Below are 17,525 nucleotides of genomic sequence, written 5' to 3'. Positions count from 1 at the left end.
TATATATATATATATATGTATACATATACACAGAGTATTCAAAAAAAGATCGGAATTCCAGATTACATGGAAGGTGACGTTTTTAAAAGAAATGTTTCAGACAAAAGTTGTAAGATATAAAAAGATCTATTTACAGATCTTATCAATTTGATCTTGGATGGCATCGCCAAGGCTACATCAAAATCAAATTGATTTTTTTAAATAACACCTTATTTTTGATGTCAGAATTTAATAGCTGGTGTCAACTTGTCAAAAGCTTTTCAAAACATTGTAATAAAGTTATTTTTCATTAAGTACTTTTTGAGTTATAAGGTTTGAAAGTTACAGTATCGGCGGTATTAGCATTACGCAAGGCGTTCGATCGATGGATTAAAACCTTTTGAATATTTTTTAGGATAGAACATTTGTGAACATCAAGGTTATTGGAGATTACACCTTTCATTTTTATTTTTAAAAATAAATTTTTAGTATGTAAAAATAAAAATAAAAGAAATTGCAGTGGCCTTGATCTTAACGTTATCCAGGACATGATCCTAAATAATATTCAAGAGTTTTTTGAAAAGCTCTTAACAAGTTGACACTAGCTATTAAATTCTAGTATCAAAAATAGGATGTTCCATTTAAAAAAATCGATTTGATTTAGACCTAATCTTGGCGACATCATCTAAGATTAAACTGATAAAATCTGTAAATAAATCTTTTTATACTTTACAATTTTTGTCTGAAACATTTCTTTCAAAAATGTTATCTTACCGAGTAAATTCAGAATCTCGACCTTTTTTGAACACCCTGTATATATACATAAATATATATTTTTTTCATAATTTTATATATATATATATATATATATCTTAAATACAGTCAATACTTTAGGAGATAAATTTAACTACACTAAAATAAGTAAAAAAACATCATATCATCATATTATATATACGAACATATATCCTACATACCTTAGTTATTAAGTTATGAATGATTAAGGAAAAAGATTCGAAGTGCCCGCCTTGTGCGTCACACACGCTATTGTATAGCTTAGCACGTCTTGATGTTATCTAATATTTACAAACATCTATCAATACAAATCGGACAGAATTTTAGGCAATCATGGCAGTCCTAGCTATCAGACAAAATTTGTGGTTTATGGTGCGCTTCTTCATTTCCATCTTGAAGTGAGAACATTTTTAAACAACGCCTTCGCAAACTGATGAATAAGGCGAAGTGGACTCCATGGTCACCATAATCTCTTGATCTCAATCTATTAGATTTTTATTTTTAGGGCCATGTAAAATCTATTATGTATTCAATGCGTCAGTGGAAACAATGTGGACGATCTGCGAGAAAGGATATGAGACTATTCGAAGAATACCTGATATTTTTGAACGAGTGCGGAATTCAACGCTAAGACGTGCAGTAGCGTGTGTTGACAAGGCGGGCATTTCGAACATTTTCTTAAGCATCTATAATTTAAAAACTAAGATATGTAGGACATATGACATTTTTTATTTATTTTAATATATAAAATTATCTCTAAAAATATTGATATGCATTTATAAAACACCCATATATGTACGCACGCACGCACGCACGCACGCACGCACGCACGCACGCACGCACGCACGCACGCACGCACGCACGCACGCACGCACCACACACACTAAAATTATAAACTAGAAATTATAAGTATAACAACTTCACAGGTGGAAAATTTACTATTTTGGAAAAATTCTGTATTTGAATCCTTCATAACATGGCTAAAAAATAAGATATTGAAAGTAAAAAAAAAATTTTATAGGGAATGAACAATATATTCATAACTTCTGATCAGAATTTCAATGTTAATCTTTTTTTTTTTTAATGTCAAGTAACCCAGAAAAAGTCATTTTTTTGCATATTAAATCTCAATTATTTCGAAAATCTAACGTGCTAGTGAAATTTAACTTGTGAAATCGTTTTTAACATTCAAAAATCAATAAAAGTAACATTACACGGATAATCACTGATCAATAATATTGAATCAGTAATACTGATAGTATGCATAAATATTTTTAATAATTTTACAACCTTACACGATTATTGACAATATATTTCATTTTAGTTTTACGTAAGTTATCCATTGTAACAAAACTATGACATGGAATTTAATAAAGCACTGTATTGTGATGCTCAAGAATCAAAATCTAGATTACCATCAGTAATCAGTTCTATGTCAATTCATCAATATTAATCTTACATAATCAGTAATATTGTCAGTATTGTTAATACTGACAATATTATTGATCATATAAAGTCGATTATCTTAGAAATCGAAACATCTGGTCTAGTTCAAAGTAACTTAAAAAAAATTTTTTATAAACTAATATAATTATAATTCTAGCATCACTTACTTCAAAGACGATGATAAGAAAGATATAGAAACGTCTTCTAAATTATGACCAATATGCGTATTTAATTTACAATCATTTTGTACATATTTATTATTATTTTGGTTTTCATATGATATTTGTGCATCATTTAATTCTGTATTAGTGCAAGGCACATTATACAGAGATGGCCAGTTTGTTTGCAGTGAATTACTACACCTTGATAAATTAGTAGAATTAATTGGTGCAAATTTTCCTAATGATGATAAATTATCCAGAGGTGTTACACTTATCTAAAATAAAAGTAACTTTATATATATATATTTTTTATATATATATTATATATATATGTGTGTATGTGTGTGTGTGTGTGTGATGGCAGGGAAAATGTATGAGATTTTTAAAATTAATATCTTCAGATAGAAACTATCACGAAAATTTACTTTAATTTGTCCATTGCATTTTCCAGTAAAGTCCATGATATGAAACCATCCAGATACTGTGGGAAATCCAGCTATCAGAATCGAGAGATCAATAGCGGAAAATCCGATTACAATGTCTCTTCTTAAATTTATGTCTTTAGATGTATTTGGATCAATTAAATGCCACACTTTGAGAATTAATCTTTTCTGATTCTGAAAAATATCACAAAAATAAAATATAGATTAAGACTATATAATATCGCATAGACTGAATCAGACTAAATATATTTAAAATATGAAAATGAAATTACATACATTCAAAAGTAAATCTGTTGATAGCTTTACATCGCATTTCCAATTCCATTTCGGATTGCAACTATATGGACAAACATTTGTAACCATATATGAATTTAATTGATTAATAGAATTGAATTTATGAGTTAAATCTTGAAAGGTTACATATGTACTTGGTTCCATCAATTCATTTAATCCTTCAATCTTTGGCAAATGTAGCGCACATTCGATTTCAATCATAGATCGAAAAAAAGAATTGTTGCAATTAATATTTGATTCTATTTTTTGTGTATTTTCTTCCGTTAAAGATGAATTGGAAAGATTATTAGCATTATTTTGCTGTTGATCTAAATCTTCATATTCAGCACCGACACCGACACTTCTATACACTTCCATAGGTAATCGAAAATCATTGTTCGGATTGCAATCATCGGTAAAGCTATTACTATTTAATGTATTTAAGCATAATTCTGTGTGTATTTTTTCTTCATTTATTTGATTTATATCTGTTTGGACCGATTGATTTGTACTAATTTTATTAATATGTAATACATTTGTCAAACGATCGACTAAGGCTCGTAAAGCCAAGTGTTCCGAAGATATAGCTTCTTGTATTGGTTTCTGTGGTCTCGCATTCTTTAAACTTGAAAGATCTGTCTGACTTTCTTGAGTCTTATAATCAACAGATGCCAAATCTCTATCGAGCATACTATAAACGTGATAAGCAAAATTGCTGCGAGTGGATTGCTCCGAATTGAGATTCGATACCTCATGAATATTATACTGTAAATTCTCTTGGCTATCCATTGCATTGTTAGTATTGTTAGGAATATAACAGTGATAACTATAATCTGTTCGCGATATATTATTGGTATTTCTTAGACCTCTTGATACTTCTAGTAATGCAATTTGTTCCGCAGTACCAAGCGCGACGAGTGCAAGAAGCTTTCCACAAAATTTTCCGTTTATTGGGTCGTTAATATTAACCCAACCATCTACACTTATTACAGGATACTATGTGAAAAAATAAAAATTATATAATTTGAAAATTTGATTAAAATATATTTAATTATAAAATAATCAATCATTACCTTCGATAATAATAAATGAGGTAAAACAAGTGGATCTCTATAAGCGATGTATAATTGATGCACAGGTAGCTTTGCTATTCCCAAGAGATTATCTATGCCACTATTTTGCCGATTATATACCTCTATGATTATATAATTATCTTTGATTCTCTCTAATAACTCTATACCATGAAGTAAAGGTACTAACTGAAATAAATATTTCTGAAGTAAAACTTATTTTTGTGATAATTAAAATTACTTTGTTAAAAGAAAAAGTTTTTACTTGAAAAAAATGATAAAACGGATTTTTTGTATTATTGCAAATTTGACTTGATGCTTTATCCTCTCGCCAAAACGCTCTACATATCAAATAGGTATTAGATTCTGGCAAATCTTTTCCCTCAGCTATATATATCAAACCATGAAGTAAAACCTAAAATTATGTAAACAATATAACACAATACATATTTATTTAGCATATCATTATCTTGAATATAGATGAGTGTTGCAATACAATTTGATTAATCATGGCAATATCATCAAGCCTTAAATAAAATAACAAAGAGGCATGAGGAGGACATAATTATTTTATTTTTTATTGCCTCTCATTGTTTATTGCTTTACGAATTATTTTGCTTTATAAGCATTTGTGTGTTTTATAATAATATTCAGTTGCTTATAATATTCAGTAATTTTTAATATAAATAAACAATGCAGTGTTGCAGCATTCAATAAATTTTAATTTATATCACTTAAAACTACCTTATCTTTAATATCACTTTCTGGATTACTTGTGTCAATTTTTTTATTATCTAAACTTTGTTCTCGGTGTTCTGTCATATCTTTTGTAATAATCATATCCTTATTGTTACTACTAGTCAAACACTTAATTTGTTTGGCAGAGACAGAGGAAACTTCGCAATTAGATTTAGAGGAATGAGTTCCAGTTGCACTTTTATATTTATTACTATTTGAGCTTGTCAAGACTTTCTTGTTCAAAATACGAAGATTTTCTTTTTTAGATATTACAGCATCTGAAATAATTTGATTACTGAATATTTGACAAAATATTCAGTGTATTTAACAAAATTATCTCAATACTCACCAACAAATTCTTTTCCAAAATGAATAAAATCGCAACCTAATTCTATTGTAACTTTTAAATCACCTATTTTGATACCTTTATTTACAATAACTATACATTGGGTACTACTTAAGTTTGTGGTATTTGTAATATCACTGATATTTATGAAACCAAATCCTAATCCAATTGGAAGTTTTTGGTTATGATGTTTGACAAAAACTTTAAATCTCAAAGGAAAATTTTTATTTATATTATGTCTTGATACACTATAAATACCCTCAAAGTTAAAGTTAACAACTGTAAAAAAATTATCTTCTATTAAATATTTATATTTTGATTAAAAATATGATAAATATCGACAATAGGGAACCCAGCTCGGATAATCTTGATGTTGGTATGTTACCATGACCCTGAATGATTTTCAGATGGTTTTAGTTGATGCTCGTCCTTCGTTTAAAAGTTATTAACAAAAAACAGTTTTACTATATAACACGAGAATTCTTTGCTTTAAAATAAAGAAGTCATTATTGGATATAGTAATTCAAATCAAATCATGTTGGCAATGTTTAGTAATATTTTATAGCGCATGCGTGAATAATTGAAATCGAAAACTTTATCGTTTTATGTTTTACAATCTTCCCTTTTCTCTGAGCTCACCATCGGGCGTAATTCTAATTTTAAGAATATTTCTGTTTAAAGGTATTAATATTGCGAAGCAATTGTTCATCAGATTTGTGATAATTACGTCCTATATATATTTCGATATCTGATTATAAAACCAAGCATTATATATTTGTTAATATAAAATCAATCCTTGTTGTGTTGTGCATAAAGCACTTACTGAATATATATATTATAATTCAAATAATACATTAAATTGCAATTACATTTGATAACTGAATTATTGATTGTCTAATAAAGTCAACTTAATTGATCGCTGCGTTTACTTTAAGAATTTCAACAGTCATGATCCTGAGTGATCTGCTGGATAAATATTGACAATAACGGAAACAGCTTCGATGACCTTGACCTTGACTTATGTTATCAAGGTCATAATCCTGAATAACCTCCAACAGATTTTAGCCGTCGCTTGTCCTTCATTAAAAAGTTATTAATAAAAAAAAAATTTTTTTTTAATAATTTTTTATTTCTACTATTAAATACTATTTTATATTTTCATTTACATTTAATGGGTATATAATAACCTAACCTAACCTAACTCTACCTCAACCATTGAACATGTTTGGATTAGGATTAGATTATTACATATTATTAAACTTTTCGAATATTTCTGAGTATTTCTGAAAAATGTTCCATTTCACCCCGTCTCCCCCCCCCCCTACTTGGGACGCACGACTTCCACGCGAAGTGACTTCTGTGTCATTCCCCTCCCTGCATGGGGATGCACGACTCCTACGCGAAGCGACTTTTTTGTTTGTAAAGCAGTAATTTTGTAGAAACACTAAGTCACTACTTTAAAAACACAAATTCACTATTTTATAAACAAATTTACTACTTTACAAACAAATTTACTGCTTTACAAACAAGTTCACATAGGTTTCGACTTTCCACGCGGAGCGACTTTCGCTTCATTTTGCTTCCTGTCTTAGGAGCTCCACACAATAAAAGGAACAGGAAACAGAGAACAGAGAAGCATTTCAACTTATCAGAAACTGTGTATTCCACAATATATAATTTCTAATAGATTGAAATTCTTATTTTCTATTCTTTGTTGCCTGTTCTTTTTATTGTGCGGAGCCCCTTATAATAGAAATAAAACATTATTTTTTCGAACTTTCCATTATTATTAAAGCAGGAGGGGGGAGAAAGATGAGAGTTGCTTTGCGTAGAAAGTCATTACACACGCAAGAGGATATAGAATAGCTTTTAATATGTATGAAGCAAGAAGAAATCGTTATTTTTTCAAACTTTTTTTGTTGATAACTTTTAAACGAAGGAGTACCAATTAAGACCATCTGAAGGTTATAACCTTGACAAGGTCAAGGTCATCCGAGCTAGATCCCCTATTGTCGATATTTATCAAAAATATATTTACCAATAATATATATGCATATAATATTTGCATTTTAATAAGTATTCAACAAAAATATAATTTTACCTTGACCCACTTGTTTTCTAGCATATGTTCTTATAAACTTAATTTCTTTACTAGATTTATTTGCCTGCTTTGTAGCTCCAAATGTTGTATCATATTGAATAAAATATGTTAGTGATAATGGTACATTATCTGTGTTTGAGAAAAAAAATTATTATTATTTAGCAGAATCAAATATATTTGGCATATTTGTATATCTGTATATATACTTATAAAAACATGTTAACAAATTTTGGGAGGATCTTAATTGCCTACGCGTCGTTTGCTACATTTTGCTGACAGTTCGTTTGCGCACAAAAATTGCCTACAGCTTGATTGCCTACAAGCACTTTTGCACAAATAAAAATTTCAGATATAAAAGTCATTTGCCTACAAGTATTATTGCCTACAGTTTTATTATCTACATACATTATTGCCTATATAATTCGATTGCCTACAATATTACTATTCTTTACTTTAAAAATACAAATTATTTTTTTACTTAACCTTAATTTTATATTTGTGCGGTAAAGTACTTGTAGGCAAGTATTTGTGTATTGCAAACAATATTATAGGCAATCGACTTGTAGGAAAAAGAAACCATCTCAACATATTTTCATAGAATCTTCGCAAAATATAAAATAATAAAAAAATTACATACATTGCAAGCATGTGGATTTTGCACGTCTATAACCCGCGGATGTCAATGTAAAAGATTCAATAAAAACTTTCATACTATTAACATAATCTAGAGGATATGTTCCTGAAATAATACATATGTAATATTATACAAATAATTCATATGTAATATTATATCAATAAAAATTTTAACATTAGCTATAATCCATTTAATGCTATAAATTTTTCAGTATTTGATTGACCAAACAGGATATAGAAATCTAAAGGATAGAACACAGTTGAATAATCAATTTTGCACTGATCTTCTTGCACGTGATGAATCTACAGCAAAAGTAAGTTGATCTGTGTTCGAATATTTCGATCAATGCGTTGTAAATAATATTTTTAATGCATGAAAGGCATTAATTAAATGAAAAAATGGAACCTGATAAAATGTTGAATTACATTCACAGATATCTATACTAGCATTATCTATACTCGCTTCCGAGTTGATTTAATGGCGGCGACAATATATGTGTTATACATGTGTACAATGTGTGTATTGTGCATGTACAAAATGATTGGCCACTGAATTTAATCGAATATCCAGCCATTTATAGCGTTTAGTCGAAGTTAGCGATCTAGTATAAACAACTATGGTTGCATGTTATAATATAATTTACTATTATAGCTTATAATAGTAACAAAAGATAATTCTTGAGGCTTCCACGCTGCTTTCTATATAAAGATTATGCGTTTCCTCCATGTCCAGATCCATTCTTGGAATGCCAACATTTCGTGAATCTTTCAGTCCACTTCATCAGGGCGAGGAACAGCCTGATACTGAGCTGTTTCTCCATTCCTTTTTATGTTACACTACTTACTGGAGTAGTGAGGGGAAAGAAGAGAATTGTGAATGGGGAGGAGAAGTGGGGGAAATTGGTCAGTTTTCAATAATCGGGAGAATGATTTCCCATATTTTATTTATGTAACTATTATAGATTGTTAGGGTGTTTTCTATGGTTTCTTTATACTTTCTTGGAAAGTACGATATAATATTGATTATTGTCAAACAGTATTTGATGTCCTTTCGTTGTTTCGATATTATATTCTGATAATGCTGATTGCGTGACGTGTGTGTTTTAGCCTAACATTACGTTGATTCTTTTATTCGTAGGTTGACCATTCTCCCGATTTTTCCAATGTATACTTCCCCGCAGGAACAAGATATTTTATATATTCCTGTGGAACTGAGTGGAGGCTTTGATCTTTAGGATTTCTTAAGATTTGTTCTATCTTTTTGGGTGATTTAAAGATAGTTCGGATATTGTGTTTATTTATAAACACATTTATAATATCCTGCCAATCCGATCTATTGTTCCTTTGATATATGGAAAAATAGGATAGGATCCTTTCGTCTGGTTCAAAGACCATTGTCTTATATGCATGTTTATTGATTGTTTTGTCTTTTTTATCGAGTCCGTTTTTCTATAATAAGGCTAGTTTTAAGTCAAGGATCACCTAAGAACTCACAAATTCAAAAACATCCTTTATTAAACCAGCCTCACCCTCATCAAAGAACCCATCCACTTCACTAAGTTACAAATAGTCCAGATTTCCCATAAAATCTTTAAATTCTGATTCCATCTGTTCCTATCCTCCACGTTGCGACATGATATCTCTCAAACTCTAGATCATATTAGGTGTACAACTTTGCTTCCGCCGTTTTTTTCCGAAATTCGAGGCTTTATTGTAAAAAACTGATTATACATTTATGATTCAAAGTATTGTCCATCGCTGGCCACTACTTTCTCCCATCTTTCGGGTAGCGTACGAATCCCGCGTCGAAAAAACTGGTCATCTTTTGAGGCTATCCACGAATCGATCTAATTTTTTACTTCTTCATAAGACCGGAAGTGCTGGTCAGCCAGGCCGTGTGCCATTGATCGAAACAAGTGATAATCAGAGGGAGCAACGTCTGGAGAATACGGCGGGTGGGGTAGGACTTCCCATTTCAACGTTTCCAAGTATGTCTTGACCACTTTCGCAACATGGGGTCGAGCATTGTCATGCTGCAAAATCACTTTATCGTGTCTCTCGTTGTATTGCGACCGTTTGTCTTCTTTGCTCGGCTCAAACGCATCAATTGCGTTCGATACCGATCGCCTGTGATTGTTTCAGTCGGTTTTAACAGTTCATAATACACTACGCCGAGCTGGTCCCACCAAATACAGAGCATGACCTTGGAGGTCAAAATCACCGTTCTTGAAGCGTTGAAACCACTCACGACACGTTCTTTCACTAATAGCGGCCTCACCATAAGTATTTGAGAGCATTCGATGAGCCTCAGCCGCAGATTTCTTCATATTGAAGCAAAAAATTAAAACCTCCCGCAAATGACGAGAATTTGGCTCGTAAACTGACATTTTCTATCGAGAATAACTTTATGATGCAGACACAAATCGACTAATGTTTCTATGGGGTTATGTTGACAGATGCCCAAGTTTATTGTATGACGTCTATGATCTATTTATTTCGATCACCACTTACCGCTAAAACCATCTATAGGAAAACGGCGGAAGCAAAGTTGTACACCTAATATTACGTACGAACAAGTCATGAAGATCCACACAATTCTCTGAAAGACAAAAAAACAGAAATACATAAACCTTGTCCCTCACAAAAATCAACCTTCTCTATTTAACGTCAATTTATTCAACAAAGACCTATCTCAAGATACTATATCTGCGCTTGCCAAAGGCCCTAATTTCGTAATAGCCTAGAAAGATTCCAAAAAAAGAGATTATCAGCTAAATAGAATCAACCATCTATTGATTCTTATCAGAACAAGCAAATAATGTCCATAGACAAATAACTAATATCCTTTCCAAAGCCAAACTCCCTCCACTAGACAAAAGCGATTGGCTTTCCAAGATCTGAAGGGACACAGACATCATCGTGCTTCCAGTCAACAAAGGCAACACGACAGTAGTCATAAATAAATCAGATTATAAGATACACAAACATACACAAATTTTGACAAAGATCCAACTAATATAATTGCACAGAACAAGATCCTGATGGCAAAAGAGGCTAATTTTACGAAAGATGTTTTTGGATTTGTGAATTCCTAGGTGGTTCTTGATTTAAAACTAGCCTTACAAAAAAAACGGACACAACAAAAAAGACATAAAAACAATCAAACAATAAACATGCAAACAAGACAACGGTCTCTAACACAAGATGAGGATCCTACCCATTCTTCTATATGTCAAAGAAACAACAGATCAAATTGGATATTAAACAAACACAATATCCGAATTATCTTTAAACCACCCAAAAAAATAGGACAAATTTTAAGAAATCCTAAAGATCAAAGACCTCTACTCAGCTCCGCAGAAGTATACAAAATATCTTGTTCCTGCGGACAAGTATTGGAGAAACCGAGAGAATAGTCAACCTACGGATAAGAACAGCAACATGATGTCAGGCGAAAACACGTCACGCAATCAGCATTATCAGAATACAATATCGAAACAGGACATCAAATACTATTTGACAAAACGACAATAGCCAATATTACATACTTTCCAAGAAAATATAGAGAAGCCATAGAGATACAAAAACCCTAACAATCTAAGTAGAGATAATAGCTACATAAATAAAATATGGAAAATCATTCTCCCGGTTATTGAAGACTGATTACCTCCCCCTCTCTCTCTCATCTACAATTCTGTTCTTTCCCCCCATTCTAACAAGTAGCATAAATAAAAAGGAATGGCCCGGAGGGACCGTTCAGCTCCTTGTCCTGATGAACTGCAAATGAACTGCAAGATTCACGAAACGTTGATATTCCAAGAATGGATCTGGACAGGGAGGAAATCCGCGAAACGCATAATCTTATTAGATGTACAACTTTGCTTCCGCCGTTTTTTTCCGAAATTCGAGGCTTTATTGTAAAAAACTGGTTATACATTTATGATTCAAAGTATTGTCCATCGCTGGCCACTACTTTCTCCCATCTTTCAGGTAGCGTACGAATCCCGCGTCGAAAAAACTGGTCATCTTTTGAGGCTATCCACGAATCGATCTAATTTTTTACTTCTTCATAAGACCGGAAGTGCTGGTCAGCCAGGCCGTGTGCCATTGATCGAAACAAGTGATAGTCAGAGGGAGCAACGTCTGGAGAATACGGCGGGTGGAGTAGGACTTCCCATTTCAACGTTTCCAAATATGTCTTGACCACTTTCGCAACATGGGGCATTGTCATGCTGCAAAATCACTTTATCGTGTCTCTCGTTGTATTGTGGCCGTTTGTCATCTTTCAATGCTCGGCTCAAACGCATCAATTGCGTTCGATACCGATCGCCTGTGATTGTTTCAGTCGGTTTTAACAGTTCATAATACACTACGCCGAGCTGGTTCCACCAAATACAGAGCATGACCTTGAAGCCGTGAATATTCGGTTTGGCCGTCGACGTGGAAGCATGGCCGGGAATTCCCCATGATTTTCTGCGCTTGGGATTATCGTAATGAACCCATTTTTCGTCCCCAGTCACAATGCGATGCAGAAATCCCTTCCGTCTTTGCCTTTCAAGCAGCTGTTCAAGCAAAAAACGCCGTTCAACATCTCTCGGCTTCAATTCGTACGGCACTCAATTTCCTTGATTCTGAATCATTCCCATGGCTTTGAGGCATTTTGAAATGGCTTGTTGAGTCACTCCCAATGATCGTGCCAATTCTTCTTGATTTTGAGTCTTGCTCAAGTAATGCCTCCAATTCTGCATTTTCGAAAATCTTCTCTCTTCCATCGCTATGCCGATCTTCGACGTCAAAATCGTTCTTGAAGCATTGAAACCACTCACGACACGTTCTTTCACTAATAGCAGCCTCACCATAAGTATTTGAGAGCATTCGATGAGCCTCAGCCGCAGATTTCATATTGAAGCGAAAAATTAAAACCTCCCGCAAATGACGAGAACTTGGCTCGGAAACTGACATTTTCAATCGAGAATAACTTTATGATGCAGACACAAATCGACTAATGTTTCTATGGGGTTATGTTGACAGATGCCCAAGTTTATTGTATGACGTCTATGATCTATTTATTTCGACCACCACTTACCGCTAAAACCATCTATAGGAAAACGGCGGAAGCAAAGTTGTACACCTAATAATATAGTAACAAAAGATATCATAAATACAATGCTCAATAACAGATGATTTTTAAGCTGTGATGTATCAAATGTGCTCTGCGAGTTTTATACCTTTGACGCACCACAGCTAAAAAATTATCCATTATTGTGTCTTATGTCGCTTGTTTACATTATAAGTTACATTATATATCAAAACTAACTCATTTCTCAATTTTCAATATAATTAATATCATAGTATAAAAATATAAGGTATTTCACTCCCAAGGATGCGCACTGGTCAACATGGCAGCTCTTTGACCAACCAAAGCCTATTGTCCTATTTAAGATAAGCATTTGATTGATTGTCTTGATTTAGTCTGCTGGCCATTATGCACAATGGAATGAATATCTTATATTCTTATATCATGATTAGTACAGCCTTTCAAATAAAGAAAATTATTTCCGTATGAAGTGTTTAAACACAGATCAATTAATTTTTTTTATACAGATTCATTATATGCAAATAGATCAAAATCATATGAGGTCATCCTGCAAGATCCATAAGCATTTATAGCATCAAATAAATCACAATTATATATAAATATATCTATTACTTTACAAACCTTTCAATTCTGTACAAGTCATATTTTTATCCAATACGTCTTCTTCGGGACTGTCTAATTTTATAGAGAAACTTTGATTCCACTCAGTATTTATATTATCTTTATCAGTTATTTTAGGCATCAGATCTATGAAACATGGTGGTGTTGATCTTATCACATTCAAGACTTTTTTTTCTTCTAAAGAAGGCATTTGCATCCCTAAAATATACTTATCAAGTTTTTCTTTATTCTCTGATGAAGTATTAAAATGTAATTCATTACTTAATGAACTATCATTCAAAGTTGAAGAATCTTCTTTGTAAGTTTCTTTCAATATCACTTTCCTAAGATACTGTGCTCTAGCAACAATCTGAGCAACTAATTTGTCTGTTACCATTTCATTCGATTTTTTTCTACATTCTTGGAACTCTGATTGGTTGGTTTTGAAAACAGATCTATACATATTATATGTATCAATCTCTTCAAATTTTTTAAATTTCTTCTCTTTAGTATTCCCTGCATCATTATAAGATTTTATTGGCATTTTTCTATTATATTGTAAATTGTCAATAGGAAATAATAAAATATCTTCTTCTCTGTCGTATTTACATGTTCCCATTTGTATATTGGAATAATGGAATGATTTTGTGAAATATGTTAATTGTAAAGAAACATGTAGTTTTCCTATTTTATGACTATCGTTACTTAATATCGGAATACACTGAGAATAATATTTGCATGAAAATATCTTAGATAATTCTCCTATATATCCTTTACCAATAATCTCATGAATATTCTCTGCAAATATTACTATTTCTATTGCATTACAATTTTTAATATAATCTGCAAAAAGTATTGCGTTAGTTTTTATAGCATATACTTCAATTACATCCTCATTTGTTCTTTCTGTTTCTGTAGTATCTTTTGGTCTAAGAGGAAAACAAAAAAATTGTTATATACAACCACAAAAAAACAATTATATTTAATCAATATAAATTAAATATTATTTTTGATATAAATAAATATTATTTATCTATCTTAATTTGTCATAAAACAAGTGCTTTAAGAAAAGTAGGAGTATTAAATCACCTAAACTGCGCATGTTCATGTTCGCCCCACCAGGAAGCCACTACTGTAACATCACCAGGATTTGTTCTGATCCAAAGGACCTCACTGATAACGAGCCTTAGACTGCCATGAATCTTGCCTTCTACTAATGGTGGTAAAGATCTATTAAATTTCGTTTGTGAATCCATTTGTTTCCTCCAAGGCAATGCATAATTAATTTTTCACCTATCAGAAATGTCAATGGGCTTAAATTAAAAATGTGCTTGATAACTACGATAATCATGCAAATGCAACAATGCAATTCAATAGGACAGATTGATAATCGCACAAATTTCTAAAATGTATTATATAAGAATAAGTTTAATCAATAGATTTGTTAATAATTATACAGTTTCGCACAATCACCTCAAAAATCAATAAAAATAGGTTTATTAACGATGCACGAAATGAAAGAATCTGGCAGAAATAAACGTCGCTCTACCTCATGAAGATTAAGCATTAAAGTTGAAGATTATTGATGTTAGGATAATTATTTAGAATAGCCCTCCCTCCCCCTCAGTTAAAATCTTAATGTACTGCTTCGATGCGTTTTTACTCAAAACAAAAGAATTCGACAAAAAAAACGTGGCGGTCGGCCTCATGAATCGAGTTATTAAGTGTTAAAGTTACAGACTTTAGAGGTTAAAATATCTATCATTCTGATTCGATATAGCACTACATATACGTTCTGCTTTAATTACACAAATTCACTGCTTTATAAACATAAATTCATTACTTTAAAAACAAATTTATTACTTTAAAAGCACAAATTTATTGCTTTAAAAACACAAATTCACTGCTAATGCAAAGAATGTATGCTTAAAGCAGCAAATTTTTGTTTGTAAAGCAGTGTATTTATGGTTGTAAAACAATGAATTTGTGTTTGTGAAACAGAGAATTTGAGTAATTAATGCAAAATATATATATATATCGAGTCGGGAAGATTAGTATCTTAACCTCTAAATTCTCCAACTTTAACACTTAATATCTCAGTTCGCGAAGCAGAGCGACGCTTACTTCTGCTAGATTCTTTCATTTCATGCAAAAATGTATCGAAGAAATCTAATTTTATTGATTTTTGAAGTGATTGTGCTGAACTGTACAATTACCGATTGTTTTTCTATTGCTAAAATGTTTGCAATAGTTACAAAACAAGAAATGTACATATGTATATACGTATTGAAATTGAAATGTCTTCTTTTTCCACTTCTTCCTCCTTTTCCTTCTAGGCCATATAGCTCCCATGTGCACAGCATATACAGTAGCGCACTTTCTATTGGCACTTTTGATGTTAATATTGGTCAAAATGGAGTGCGCATGAAATAAGTAAGGGTGCGATTATATGAGTGCGGTACTGTAACTAATGTTCGTATTCGTAGTCAGATCTTTAGATGCTCAGCCAATGAAATAATTCGTAGAGTATCTAAAAATAAATTTAAGGAAACCTAAGTACAAGATCTGACTATGAATACGAATATAAAGGTGAAATCACACAGCGGAATAGGATTGCGGAATGCATCATTGAAACAACCATTCAGCGCTATTCCGCATTTGATGTTGTAGAATAGCTAATGTGTCATTGTTCTTGTAATAAATCGTCGTATTTTGAGAAGTTAAAATAATTTAATACTGATTAATATAATGGAATTGCGTAATGTCGAGACGAATGAAGCAAAATGACAAAATCTGAGTGCATAAATATAGATATCAAAAAAATGATGTATTACGTGCGATTTCAATGTGCCCTTTTCCGCACTTTTCTATTGCGCCAGTTTTGTGTGCTATGTTCATACGACGCGAAAAAATGATAGTAAATGCGTTAAAGCAATTCAAAAAATTGTTATGAGATTGTAAATATTAATTGTAAAATATTAAATACTACAACAGTGATAATTGTTTTTACAATTATCACTGTTGTAGTATTTAATATTTTATTTTTAAAAATTATATTTCATTTTAATAAGCAAATTATTAACATGAAGTTAATAGTTTTTAAATTATATTTATGCTGAATACATCTTTGAATGAATATAGCGCACAAAACTTGCGTGATGGAAAAGTGCGGAATAGTTCAGGTTGCTTCAATGATTCTGTATTCCGCAGTCCTATTCCGGATCGTATGATTTCATTCTAATGGCTCCTGTACACTGGACGCGGAAACTTGCCGCGCGGCAAAAGGAGACGCAGTAACTAATGAATACATTAGGAGCTGTAAGCTTATTGGCTACCGCATCATATTTTGCCGCGCGGTAAACGTTTCCGCGTCCAGTGTGCAGAAGCCATAATAGTAACTAACTAGGCAACTAGGAAACTGTGTATCATGTATCGTCTATTTCTTTCACTTGATATTAAGAGCCGTTTATATAAGTCGCAAACAGACGCATTTGCCACAGCCAATCAGAAACATCAATGGTACTAATAACAGCTTTTCATTGGCTGTCGCAAATGCGTCTGCGAATTGCGTTCTGCGTTTGCGATTTATATAAATAGCTCTTTGTATAGAGCGCAATTTGCGATAGTAACAAACTCATATTAGTATGAATTTTTTTTAATATATTAATTTATTTTTATACACACTTTATCGATACTCTTATTTTTTTAACAGATTTCCAGGTTTCCTAGTTGCCTAGTTAATTACTGTTAGTTACTGTACCATATACCGCGTACCGCGTATTGCGCTCCATGCAATCGCATCCTAAATTACCTAGCATTGCCATGGTTATCGCCTAAACTTCTTT

The 17,525-nt window shown here is 32.0% G+C and overlaps 1 protein-coding gene across 1 annotated transcript in view; it reads right to left on the bottom strand.

The window, feature by feature from the left end:
- Positions 1–16,042, bottom strand: part of LOC108693737 — a 29,570-nt gene extending 13,528 nt beyond the window's left edge. Inside the window, exons 1-12 of the mRNA XM_018202852.1 lie at positions 15,897–16,042; positions 14,770–14,973; positions 13,702–14,609; positions 7,987–8,088; positions 7,350–7,478; positions 5,252–5,527; positions 4,909–5,180; positions 4,430–4,579; positions 4,168–4,353; positions 3,098–4,090; positions 2,804–2,995; positions 2,385–2,653 (exon numbers count right to left, since the gene is read on the bottom strand). Coding sequence (XP_018058341.1) covers positions 2,385–2,653; positions 2,804–2,995; positions 3,098–4,090; positions 4,168–4,353; positions 4,430–4,579; positions 4,909–5,180; positions 5,252–5,527; positions 7,350–7,478; positions 7,987–8,088; positions 13,702–14,609; positions 14,770–14,936 — 3,644 coding nt within the window. The 5' untranslated portion in view covers positions 14,937–14,973; positions 15,897–16,042. The remainder of the gene's footprint in view (positions 1–2,384; positions 2,654–2,803; positions 2,996–3,097; positions 4,091–4,167; positions 4,354–4,429; positions 4,580–4,908; positions 5,181–5,251; positions 5,528–7,349; positions 7,479–7,986; positions 8,089–13,701; positions 14,610–14,769; positions 14,974–15,896) is intronic.
- Between the last annotated feature and the right edge of the window lie 1,483 nt (positions 16,043–17,525).

Source organism: Atta colombica, unplaced genomic scaffold, assembly GCF_001594045.1.
Source record: "Atta colombica isolate Treedump-2 unplaced genomic scaffold, Acol1.0 scaffold109, whole genome shotgun sequence".
Lineage (NCBI taxonomy): Eukaryota > Metazoa > Arthropoda > Insecta > Hymenoptera > Formicidae > Atta > Atta colombica.
This window is presented reverse-complemented; position numbering and strand designations above follow the sequence as displayed.